Source organism: Triturus cristatus, chromosome 3_1 (genome assembly GCF_964204655.1).
Source record: "Triturus cristatus chromosome 3_1, aTriCri1.1, whole genome shotgun sequence".
In the NCBI taxonomy this organism is placed as follows: domain Eukaryota; kingdom Metazoa; phylum Chordata; class Amphibia; order Caudata; family Salamandridae; genus Triturus; species Triturus cristatus.
In genome coordinates this window covers 519,271,105-519,283,802 of record NC_140583.1, presented here as the reverse complement: position 1 = coordinate 519,283,802, position 12,698 = coordinate 519,271,105, and the positions used below count along the sequence as shown (strand labels likewise).

The window sequence follows — 12,698 nt, the reverse complement described above, 5'->3', positions numbered from 1 at the left end:
CTGCTTGCAAAGACCTTGCCACACTCCACCAATCACCCGCCTGCGCCTCCTCTCCTGCACCCCCACTCCCAACAAACTGCCCGGGAATCTCCTGGCTGGACCCCCTGCCGCCTCTCCCAGCCCTACACCCTCCCTGGGGATCTTGATAGCTCCCCTTCATCTGTTCTCCCTCCCCTCGCAAATGCCTGGCCCCTCCCAGTTTTCCCACTCCCTGTCTCCTGGACAAAACTGCCCTCGGGTCCGCTCTCCTCACGTAGGAGCCTGCTACGCTCCCCCGCCGGGTAAAACCGACACGCAAACTCTTGGCATTCCCGACTCCCGCCCCCTCCCTCGAAACCGCCACAACCTCCGGGGCCGCGCTCCTGACATCCGCGCTGCCCCGAGAACTCACCTTAACCTTCACCTTCCCGGCCTTCCGGGGGGGCGATCAAGCCGCGATGGCGGCCCCCACCCCGGTTAACGCGCGCCTCACCGGGAGCGTGGCAGAGGAGGCCTCCGGCATCAGAAGATCCAGCAGGCCGGCCTCGCTCAAGAACCTCACCGCCTCCAAAACACAATAATCCTCACCAGCCATAACGAACAAATAATGCTTCAGCTAACTAGCACAACGCACCTGCCTCAACTACCAATGTACCCTGACAAAAAACCTCACTACCACAGCGCTCCCAGCCACCAGGTCGGTAAACCTAAAATGGTGGCTGGGAAAGCGCGAAAACTAACTAAATACCCTTTTGGGCTAAACGGCCAAAATTGGGGTAAAATTGGGCTAGTCCTAATGTAGCCCAAAGCCTCAAAATGGCCGCTCGCCGGGCAGCCCCTCCCCCTCCCAATCTGCCCGGGGGGCAGACCTCGCCGTGCTCGGCTCCCCCCAACCCCCCATGAGAGGCGCAGGACTTTTGGGTGGGGCAGGAAGGGTGGATAGACTGCCTCCTCTGAGCTGACCACCTACGGCCTTACGCCCTCCGCCTCCACCTTCACCTCCTGCTGCTGCTCCCGCTAGCCCTGGTGCTTTGAGGCTGCTGGCAGAACAAGCAGGGCAAAGTCGAGCGGGGCACACCGGTGGCCCGTAGGCTGCACCCAACCTAGTTTGGCCACCTCCGCGGGCTCACCGGGCTCGCACTCAGCGGCTGCGTCTAATGGCGGTCGCGCTCGCTGTTCTCTGCTCTCCTGGGTGAAGTTGCTTCTGAGGTGCGTCTGAGGCGGTTTCGCAAGTCTGCGAGTACTGGGGAGGGCTGCTGTGGGCTGTCGTTGTGCTGCAGCTTCCCAACTAACCAAAGCGCCGCCGCCGCCCACCTTTTCGGGTAGCTGATTCAGATGCCAGTTGGTATGCCTGGGACACCTAGGTGGGTCACCTCTCCTCCGCTCCTCTGCTTGCTCCGCACTGCTTCGCTCTGCACTGCTGCACTGCTCGCGTCGTGTCACCAACGAAAAGGATTACACATGCATTTTGATAGATACTAATACTGTATGCACTGTACAGCATGGTTTACCATTTCTGCACCACCAATCTTTTGCCTATAGTAGGTGTTACTTTGCGGTAACGCATCACTAATACGTGCAATCGTTAATGGAACTTCTAGGAATGGGGAATTACTGTGTGGAACTGGAGGTACCAGTCGTAAAACTATTTTCGTGGGGCTTAATACGTACATTTATCACTTGCATGAGAAGGAAGTCCATTTGCCACCTGTTCAGTGCAGGAGGTAAATGTATAAGGTGGCTTTTGTGTGGGGCCCTATCAAACTGGGTCCAGTTTTCCAACACCCGGGACAAGGGTTCACTCTGGATTAGGGAGAGTGGAATTCCACGCGGTAATTCCTCGCCGCCTAACTCATCATCAGAGCCCAAATGAGGTTGATTGAATGTACGATATATTGGGATTTGGAATTCATAGGGGTGACGTAGACTATAGGCCTCTACCTACCACTATAGACACATTTGGCTCTTCATGTTCAGACCCCTGCTTGGAAGCTGCAAACTCAGTTTGAAGCAGGACTATTGCCTCTCAGTTTGTTCTCGGAATATTCCATTTTATGATTTCAGAAACCGTGCTCAGCAAAAGACTCGCTGCCCGCATGATTTATTAAGCACAACTGAGTTTCTCCAGGGAATATGGAGGAAGAACCATTGCAGTTGCTCTGAGCTAATATTAGACATGACCTCGCGCTCCTGACACCATGTTTTGTTTTTTTGTGCCCAGCAAGCGCTAATCCCGCGCCTAGCTATTAATAATCAGCGCTGGCATCATAAAACCCGCGCGCGCTGTGCCCAATACCTGGCACGCTCTCCAGATGCCTTTCTAACTTTGTCCACGGCCGCGGCACTCTGCACGTGACGCGCGAGCACAAAGGGCGTCCAACCTCTCTCTAGATGTCATTCAGGTGCATTCAAGGAAATATTCACCGCATGTGGCACGCGGCCTCCTGGCTGCTGCGAGGCATGGCTTGGGCGCATGCTGAATAGCAGGCTGGAGGCGTTTGCGTTGGAACCTTGGCATTAACCAGGGCTATTTATGTTGCACTTAAACGGAGAATGATTCATGCAGCCATTTAAAAGAATAATGTAGAAAACACGTCAGAAATGTTTACGTTGTTGATTCTTTCCTCCCTTCCAGAGTCGATATACAGCCACAGTGTTACCGTAGAGGGGAGAGAAGTCTTGTTTAACATCTGGGATTTTCCGTATGCACAGGTAAATAAATTCACAGAAACCTCGAGCCTGGCTGGCACCGTGGAGAGCTGCCTCGCCCTTACAGCCTGCCAGTGCCTGCCAGCTCTTCAGGCTCCGACACTGCACGGCCTCTTTCTCCTTTCTGAATGATCTTGCCTTTATTGTTTCTGTCTCTTTTTACATAAGACCGTGCAGTGCATTCTCCACTCTCTGTGGACACATATGTTCTAGCGTTACTCCTGAGCCCCCACTTGATGCTGTGACCTCTATCTCCACGACAGGTATTACCGTGAATAATGCTGACCTGTTTCAGTGTCTGTGCCATGTTGGAATGTAACTACATCATAAGCCTGTCCCCTTAACCCTGTTTTTCACATATAAAGATTCTTGAGGTATATAGTCACAAGACTTGTACAGTTTGCTTCATCCTGGTGGGCTGTCCCTGCTCTGTCTCCATCGCCTCTCTATTCTTCTGAAGGGTGGACTCCATAAGTGGAAACATTGCTCATGTCTAGAGGAAGCTTTTCTCATGGCTGCATCGGGCCTAAGCCGTCACCTCCAAGTATCTTTTCCAGCTATTCGTAATCGTCCCTCATTATGCGTCTCCTTTGGGTTTAGGGATGTTTGTATGATTATATAAAGAGCCAGCCCTGACCTTATTGCTCCATCACTTAATTTTACTTAGGCCTGCACTCATGTACACCAGTCCATGACTGGTCCATTCATCAATCCATCACCCTTTTCAATCATCCACCATTCTTCCACTCATCCATCCTTTCACTTATTCATCCATCTATTCATCCACCCTTTCACTCCCCCATCTATCCATTCATCCATCCACTCACTCACCCTTTAATGTTAATTATAAGCCTTTATTTGCCAAGTTGCAGAAAGAAGAGGCCCATCAAGAACTCCCCCCCCCCACTGCAGCCGCTAAAGTGGGGGTTTCACAGCGTCCCTGTCCAAACCTATCCATATATCTCCAAGCATATCCATCCATCCAATCACTCATCCATCCATCCTTTTGTCAATCTATTTATCTACCCTTTTACTCATCCATCCATCTATCCTCCCTTTCACTTAACTATCCATCCAGCCGCTCATCCATCTATCTTTCCTTTCATTCAGACATTCACACTTTCACTCACCCATCCACTCTTTCACTCAACCAGCCATTTACTCTTCCACTCATTCATCCATCCTTTCACTCAGCCATCTATCCTTTCACTCATCCATAGGCTCTTTCACTCATTCATCCATTCTTTTACTCATACATCCATTTTTTCACTCCTCAATTCTTACATCCATTCTTTCACTCATTTACCCAGCTATCTAACCATCCACCCTTTTACTCATTCATCCAGCTATCATCCAGCCATCGTCCTTTCACTCACACCCATGCATCCTTTCACTCACTTACCCTCTCACCCATTCGCGTTAATAATGAGCCTATGTCTGCAAGCTGCAGACATAAGAGGCCCATGAAGAACTCTACCCCGCTGCAGCTGCTAAAGCTGGGTTTGAGGTTTCACGCTGCAAATGAAAGTTAGTCGTCGAAAGGTCACTCGTCTCTGTCTGGCTATGCCCGGAATTTCCACGGCTTGTCTGTGGCTGTTACACCATACACCAGAAGGTTTCTGGCGTAAAACTGGTAGAATCTGCTGACCACAGACATCAGCCCACTTCTCATCGTGCAAGACAGCAACTTTCAGCATTACCTGGTGTTGCCAACATGACTAGTGTCTGAAGAGGCCATTAAACAGTTAGAAGCTGCTGTGTCCTTTTAGCTCTGAGAAGTGGAATGCTTGTCCAGTAGAAGCTGCAGTTTACTTCTGTGGCAGGTTTAGGGATGTTTCCTGCTCTTCGTAAAGGTACAGAAGTGGAAGACGTCTCCGACCGACGAATGCACCCATCCAGTTCCCCACTCAGCAGTTATACAATACACAGTTTTATGACCAGCCCCTTTCCATCTTTCCCCTCCCTGATTTCAGAGCATTTGACTGGTGAACACACTATCAAGATGACAATTAGGAGGGCTGTAGTCCTGAGAATTAGAGGTGGAAGTGGGTGGCTGGTTCAGTTATCAATATATACTTTGGAGGTATATCAAAATCTAGGCTATTGGCTCTGTTGTGTACACCTGGGGTCTCTACCTTTAACACATATAGGGGTAGTTGAAGGGATCCTAATTTACTTTTGTGGTCTTTAGAGGATGTGTAGGTAGCTAAGTGTGTGTGTGCATCTTGGGCAGTGCTTAATTTGAACCGGTGGTTGCAGGTGGGGCCCAACGGCACTCTTTTCCCTGGATCAGGACTTCTTAGTCATCATAAGCCTTTTTACACAGAATCAGACAGGGAAAGGCAGGAAAATGGGAATAAAAGTAAGCGATAGACAGAAAAAAGTGACAAAAGGAGAGATGAAAAAGAACCTGCAGGAGTGGGATAACACGGTAGGGAAAAGTATGGTGGTGGAAGAAAAAGGCATGAGGTAGAATCAAGACTAGGCAGCCTTGGTATAAGGCACACCGACATGCGACAGCAACGCCAGGGGACTTCTGAGGAAAACTTTGGGCCCCACCACTTACTATTTTACAAATTAAGCACTGGTCTTGGGGGTGAAGAATGGTCATTTGTTGACCATGCAAAGGCCCATAATGGGCCATAAGCAGGCCTATTGATTGCCTGTGGGAGTCTGTTGGGAGCGGATTTGGAGAGTATGTGAGGTATTAAGGACATACACCAGGTCTTTTAACATTTTTCTCCACCAGGATTCCTTCCTTTGTGTTTTGGTGTAAACTGTATGTTCTATTTTCTAGTTGTCCATCCGCAGCTCATCTGTGGCTTTTAATTGTTGGTTTCTGTTTTCAAAACCAAGCTACATCTTCTCTATAAATCTTCGAATTCTTCTCTATGTCTGACCATACTCCCCAGGCATTTTTGAATTTATGTTCATTCTTAGGATGATTCGCCTTCATATTTCCCAGATCTTGCAAAATTATCTGCCATTTCTTTGTACGTTGCAAGTGCGTCACACGTTTGGTGCTCAGGGCAGGTACAGAAGAAAGATAGTCACTTCTCTGCAGTGGGTCTGGGCCTGGCTCTCACACGCATGAAATAATACCAACACTTACAGAGTGAAGTGAATCTGCTCAGCACAGGCATGGACCACTCCACAGAGTCGTGCAGGGTCTCATGGCCACTTGGCAGCCTGGTTGCAAACTCGGGGGGCTCCTTAAGGGAAGTAGGGATGGAAGCCTGCATGGGACTTTAGGCTCCACTTCATACTTTTATTTATCAGTGATCTGATAAGTATGCCATGATGGGCCAGTGCTCTGAAATTACATGTAATTTGAGAAATCTAGAAATACGCTGATGCAAAAATCACTTATAGAGTGGGGAATAACCCCTGCTTGGCTTTTGCCCTCACCGATTTATTTATTTATTTATTTGTAGTGTTTTGGATAGCGCGAACAGGACCCTGAGTAAATTGATAGTGTACATAATAAGTAGAAATATGCTTTCACAGTACATTAATTGGTGTCCAGATTCTGTTTTGCAAGATGATGGGCATTAGTTAGGTGATAAAGGCCCAGGCAGGTTTTTCTTGGAAATGCCAAAGTCCACTTTTTGCTGGAATGTCCATTTGTCTTTTGCATTTACAGAGCGAGGATGGCTTTTGTCAACATTGTAAGAAATGCCCCTTTGCTCATTTTGGGACTGCACTTGTACAGATAACATCTTGGTGGAGGCTTTGATGTTACAGAGCTAAGTGAAGACATTGGCAGTCCTTTCTGATTTGCACTTACCTACATGGTAGACATCTTAGCCAATGCATTGGGAGCCTCTGTGAATTCATTTGCTTAAACAGCATCCCTTACCTGCAGCGATCATGTTCAGCTAAACTCCATGTATTGCAAAACCATGCTCTGAAGTGCGTGAATTTCAAATACAACGTGAGAATTTGTGCATGTACCACCAGGAGATTTTAGACCGTTTTCCATGGTTCTCATCGGGGGATTGTACTTTGCTGTATCTAGTGCTATCTATATTTTGCGTATGTTTAGGCGTGTTAAATGATCTTCCTCCTCTCCTTGTTTACTAGGAACAAACTGATGAGAGCTGTGCAGAAGAAGAAAAGAGGATGCAGTGGGCTGATGGCTTTGTTGTGGTCTACAGCATCTGTGACCGTGCCAGCTTCAACATGATTCGCCACAAGGTGCAGCATATCAAGGCCATCAAGGAGTATCTGGGGCAGGAGAAAGTCCCAATTGTGATTGTGGGCAACAAACGGGACTTGCACCACCGGCGCACTGTCTCCAGCGAGGAGGGCCGGCTCTTGGCGCTCTCTATGGATTGCGAGTTCTACGAAGTGTCAGCCGCTGAAGCATATCACGGTACCCTCTTGGTTTTCCATGGTCTTGTGGATAAGATCAAAGAGTCCAAGATGGTCTCAAAGAAGGGAACAGGCATACGTGGGATTGTGAAGAGCATGTCGGCTGTTTTCGCTAGGAGGAGGACAGACTCACTCTGAAATCTCTTGGTCTTGTTCACGCTCACCTGCATTTTTATATTCTACCCATTCCCTCATGTGGAATTACCACCTGGGATCCAGATGTGATGGAGCCATGTTTAAACGGGCTCTTCTTCAGGACTGCGCTATAAACGTATTTTTAAGGCAACATTCCTACTGGTTATTGTTGTGGAGCTTTGTGTATCAAGAAGGGGTTAGGGCCTGAGTCAATCTCAATGTCCACTTTTTATGTAGAGCTACAGACATTTTTTGTTTCCCATTTCTAAGCGTGACGCCATTAGGAGAGAAGGGAACAAGACCCAAAGAGGTGAAGTAGTTTTGTTCAGGGCTCCACTGCATGGGAATGTTTGGAAAAACTCAAGCGAACTCGGGACTTCTGGTTCCACAGTCCACAACTTAGCCACTAGACCACGTTTCCTTCCAAGTCTAAGCTCCACAATTTAATGCCACAAGTGGGCGATGTTGTTCATCAGTCACTGTGCTGAGTACAATATTCTGCTGTCCTTGATACAGCTTTTCTCCAGTCTTTCTGAAGTCTATAGGGCTTTAACACATAATTAATTATTTTGCAATGTTCCTACTGCCAGGCCCACACCGTTCTGCTGCTGTATATGCTTCTCTGGTTTTTTTAAGAGACTTTCATTAGTGCTGTATGTCTCTCAATAAGATGAAGTGGAGGCTGGAGCTGAAGGGCTGCAAACCTAGGTTAGGAGCGCCACATTGGCAAGCTTCAAAATCTCCTTGAAACAGTAGAACAGCTACATTGCCAAGACCCACATACTCTGTGAAACAGTAGAGCCATCAGCTGTTCCTGAATCTAAGATGACCATTGACTGCCATCATTTCCACTGGACAGGAGTTCCAGAGGTCTGGCCCCAGCATTGCCAAACTCTGTCTATTATTTTCTTAAAGATGACTTAAGAGCGGGCGCAGGTATTGATGGGCCAGTGGAATGCCCGGTGTATGTCCTCCAAGCTTCCCTTTTGGCTCTATTTGTCTTTGTGGACTGTCGCTGACTCATGAATGCACAGCCATACATGAGGCAACATTCATGAATTGCTGAGAGTCTATTATGTACTTTTGACTTACCTTTTTTTAACTGCCGTGAATCAAATGTTCGTTTCTAATCCGAATCCTTGTTCACAACGCACAAAGATTGGAGTCAGACAGAAAGTAAAACTTTTTGGTAAAACTGTCTCTGCATGCAGTGCCAAACCCTTGTTCGAAGAGAAGATTCGTGTTTTAATGCCTTGCTGAGAATAAATCATGAAATAAGCAATAGTGAAATATACATAAAGACCATTCGCTTAGCAAATAATACATCCTTCACAGCTACACTGTAAGTGATCCCTGAGACATTAGCGCATATATATTTAGGCAGCTTTCATGCACCTAACCCTTATTCAAATAATCAACAACATGATGTAGACCAGTTTGCGGAATTCCAAGCATCTTAACGGTGCTATCAGTTTTAGATGATTATTGGAACAGCACGTGTGTGTGCCATAGGCAGAGTAGTCTGCCTGTGATGGGATATACAGATTCTATGCACTTTACAGGAATATATACATTTACTACGCATGCTTTACATCGCATGCTATTACAACGTGGTCGTTAGAACGACCGCGTTGTTACAACGCAAACCATTACATCACAAGTCATTTCAACGACTTGCTGTAGGGGTCGCGCTGGACTTAGGAATAGTATAATTTACTATTCCTACCCCAGTTTGTGCAACAGCAATGAAGGTGTTGAATTGTGAATCCAACACCTTCTACCCCTACAGCAAGTCGTTGTAATGACTTGAGATGTAATGGTTTGTGTTGTAACAAGGCGGTCATTGTAACAACCGCGTTGTAATAGCATGCGATGTAAAGCATGTGATCTAAAGGCTGTTTCCCACTTTTCAGTCGCTTCTTTGGGCTGTCGCCTGGTGAAACCTGCTCACTTGGTAGAACAACATTAAGCGCGCTTCTGCTGAATTCACCAACGTCATCACCTGATGCACGCTTACATTTTGATTCCACCACTGCTTATGATGACTTCTGTAAGTGCTCCAGAGGGCACCAGTTTAAAAGGTTGATGCAATGTTTCTAGACCCAGTACATCCATTGGATATTCTATTGCTTCGCTTACTAATCTGATTTGCTCCTGCAGCCACAAATCGTGCTTACGTCTACCTTATAATCTCAGTATATTTTCCGGGTGTAAGCTCAACAATATATTTAAAGTTCGAAGGGCCATATTCTTCTCCCTCTCTAATAATTTCATTTCGTATGGACTCTTTCAGCACTTTTCTTCTAAGAGGCATTGCCCTCGTGTAGGGTGGTATAAAACAGGGTGTGGCCTTGTCACAGCTTGGCTCCACACAAAGAGGCGACCCCTCGTCCTCTTCTGCAAGTCAACTTTCTCCTACTTCAGGTTGTTAATTTTCGACAGAAAATTTGGCTTTTTAGTAACTGCCAAGTACAGTTTCAATTGTGTGTGATTGTTACGAAGTGAGCAACTTGTGGACTTTGTTCTAAAGTTTGTGTAGGCTTACACACAGAAAGAGGGAATTCTATTGAAATTGCTTCTCTGAAACGTAGATCTTGTCTTAAAGTCAATTTATATTTTTGTAATATCCGCAGCATGTAAATAGATCAATTTCCTTGTACATATATGTCTATATTCATAAAGTAAGCTCGTTTTTAGAGCGATCATCTATAAAATTAAATGTTTTGATTTTTAAGAGAATTCGGCTTTTATTTTTCTTGTTCATTTTTAAGCTTGTAGCCTCATTGGCCCGCTTCTGCCCTACACTTTAGTTTGGGGTTGCTACATGCAGTGTTTTGCCCACTCTATCATAAGCAAAGATTCCCTATTAATACTTCATTTCCATGTGGAAAACTCGTGTAACTGGCCTGCATTTCAATTCTCTCTCTTTAAGGCAATTTGATGGGGTTCGGGGAACCATAGAAGCGAAGATCATCAAAGGGTATTCACCCATGGAGCCAATAGGCTTTTCCTCTCGATCCTCTCGATCTTTATCCCTGAGGGAGACTTATGACTATGGACGTGGAAGCACCTTATTTTAACTCACCAAAGACAAAAATACGCATCATCCATGCATCTGTTTGTTTCTGTGCACCAAAATATTATACTCCTATTTTACACCCCTATGTGCATGCGTTGTCTATGAAAGGTGGGCAGGGTGCATGAAGGTGACAAGGGAGACGTGGTGTAGAAGTAATGAAGATTGCCAATAAGTAATTTGGGGATTCCGGGTACCAGTCATTGAGCTATCTATGTACAAAGCAAGTGACTCCTCCCCCATGCAACCCAGAAGGAATGAGTCATGAACTGACGTACCAGAGGAAAATCCCGTACAAACCAGAGAACTGCAAAGGGACATGCTAAAACCAGAGAAAGAGCCCCTCAGCTGGGGAGCAGTAAGCTAGAAGAGCTCAACATACAATTCAAGGACAATATTTAGAAGATAGAAACATTTACAAATATGCAAGGCAAGGCTGTACCACCAAGGCTTGACTCAAAATGAGTGCCTCACCTCAGACTGCCAAGGCAACACAGATACATTCACCTCATAGTTCAGCATCAAAAAGTATTACAAACTGCTGAACAGCCAAGCCACATACAGGACCACAGACCCGCAACAACCTATAAACCCTATCTGCAATCAGCAGGCCATGAACCTCACCCTTGGTTTAGAGGAATGTCTTTGAACACAAGGCTCTGCAATGCAAGAGTGCCATGGAGAATGGGTACTCTTGCCCTACAAAGTAGAGGCCCAATCCTAGGGGCACTGCACCAACCGTAGATACCGACAAGATCACTATGATGGGGCAGAGAAGGAAATCAACCAAAAAATCCGGCACACAAGAATAAAAACAAGGTTCGAAGATACAAACACAATCAAGGACAGTTTCCAATAGCATACATGCATGGTCCCGGCACAACCAAAATGGGGCCTTGCAGAGTAAGCTTTCATGACCAGGAAGCCTCTGAACAAAGGGAAACTGGGAACCAGGCGACAAATAGCTATACATAGAGTTCCACAGAGATGGAAAAAAAGAAAGTCCGACTAAGCTGTGTGGGCCTGGCCCAACTTGAGAAAAACAATAGGAAGGTCATGGCAATAGGCGATCAATGGGGCAACGCATCCCAGAGCCCCAAACCTCTCCAAGAGAGCCCCAAAAAGTAAGGGACGGTGCAGATACCCTGAATAGCACCAAGGGCCATACCTACCACCTGGATGCAACCCAGGTCCAGAGCATGGCAAGAGGTCCGCAGAAGGAAAAACAGATTTAAAGGTTTGCAGCATGTGGTGGTTTATATCACATTCTGTGCACACTCCTGCCATCTAGTGTTGGGCCAGGACATTGCATGATGTTTTTCTTTGAAGAAGAGGTTTTGGGGTGACTTGTGATACTTCCCTCAAAACCCACAGTGTACCAGAACACAGACTCCACCTGATTTGTTTTTTTCTGCCATCGGGTTTGGACATACGTTTGAGTGCTCCGGTACCTGTGCACTAGAGAATCATAAAATGATGACACAGTGATACTGGAACACTGACTTTCAACATGCGAGGACATTTTGTGACTGCTAAACGCTTGGGAGCCAAATCGCACAGAGAAGCCTGGGGCCACATTGCGTGAGAATGAGTCTTCAGTGGGGAGGATATAGGGAATACACTCTTTAAATTCTACCCTAAGTGTAAAAATATGTGTCGTATCCTGGCAACTAGCATGTTAATGGTAAACTAGTGATGCTGAGCACTCAATTGTTCTGGAAGCTTAGTCAGAGCTGGGACAGTTGCTGCCAGGAGAGGAGCCTTCAGGGTTTGTTCCTGTACACTTAATAAACCTTCTTCCAACCATGTATATGCGTGTTTCCATCTTTAAAAATAAGTTTCTATGGTTTGACCTGCATTGTGTTTGTAATACTTGCCTCCTGAGGGCCAAAGATGAGATTGCCTGTTCGATGTGTTCCCAAAGCCATGAGAAGCCTTAAATCTTCCTCGGAGCCAAAGACCCCTCGAGCTCCAAGGGTCAACATTGACACCAGGGCATCAAGACTCAGCAGGAGAGCCCATTGAGCCCATTTCAGAACCAGGATCGACTCTGAGATCAACTTCAAAATCAACTTCTAGCTCAACTCCGAGCAACCCCTGACGAAGACAATAGCGACCAGCCTGACATACGGCAGAGGAAGTTTCACATTAACCAAGTCTCTGGCAATGTTCTTGCATGGCCTCATTCTCTTCGTGGCCAATCACATGCCAAAAAACACCATCTAACCTTTGAGAATTCAATTTCTGTGGAGCATAGGGCTTACCCCTTACTAAAAAAGAGTAAAGGGAACCCTGTGCAGATTAGCCAAATTCATAATATGAGCCATTGCCCATGGATGATGAAGACGACCCCTGGCACGATTAAAATGCAGACACTCCATACAACATCTGGATTCTGCCCTGAGATGCAGCAATATCTCATGGG

At 46.5% G+C, this 12,698-nt stretch overlaps 1 protein-coding gene across 6 annotated transcripts in view; it reads left to right on the top strand.

Moving 5' to 3' along the window:
* The window catches only part of LOC146860521 (ras-related and estrogen-regulated growth inhibitor-like protein A), an 86,632-nt gene extending 74,549 nt beyond the window's left edge, over window positions 1–12,083 (top strand). For 5 of the 6 annotated variants that reach the window (XM_085644432.1, XM_085644433.1, XM_085644434.1 and 2 more), the window contains 2 exons: window positions 2,615–2,691; window positions 6,772–12,083. In XM_085644432.1, the coding sequence (XP_085500558.1) occupies window positions 2,615–2,691; window positions 6,772–7,200 (506 nt within the window). In that variant the 3' untranslated portion in view covers window positions 7,201–12,083. The remainder of the gene's footprint in view (window positions 1–2,614; window positions 2,692–6,771) is intronic. The other variant, XR_014978826.1, reaches the window with a different exon arrangement.
* Window positions 12,084–12,698: the final 615 nt, after the last annotated feature.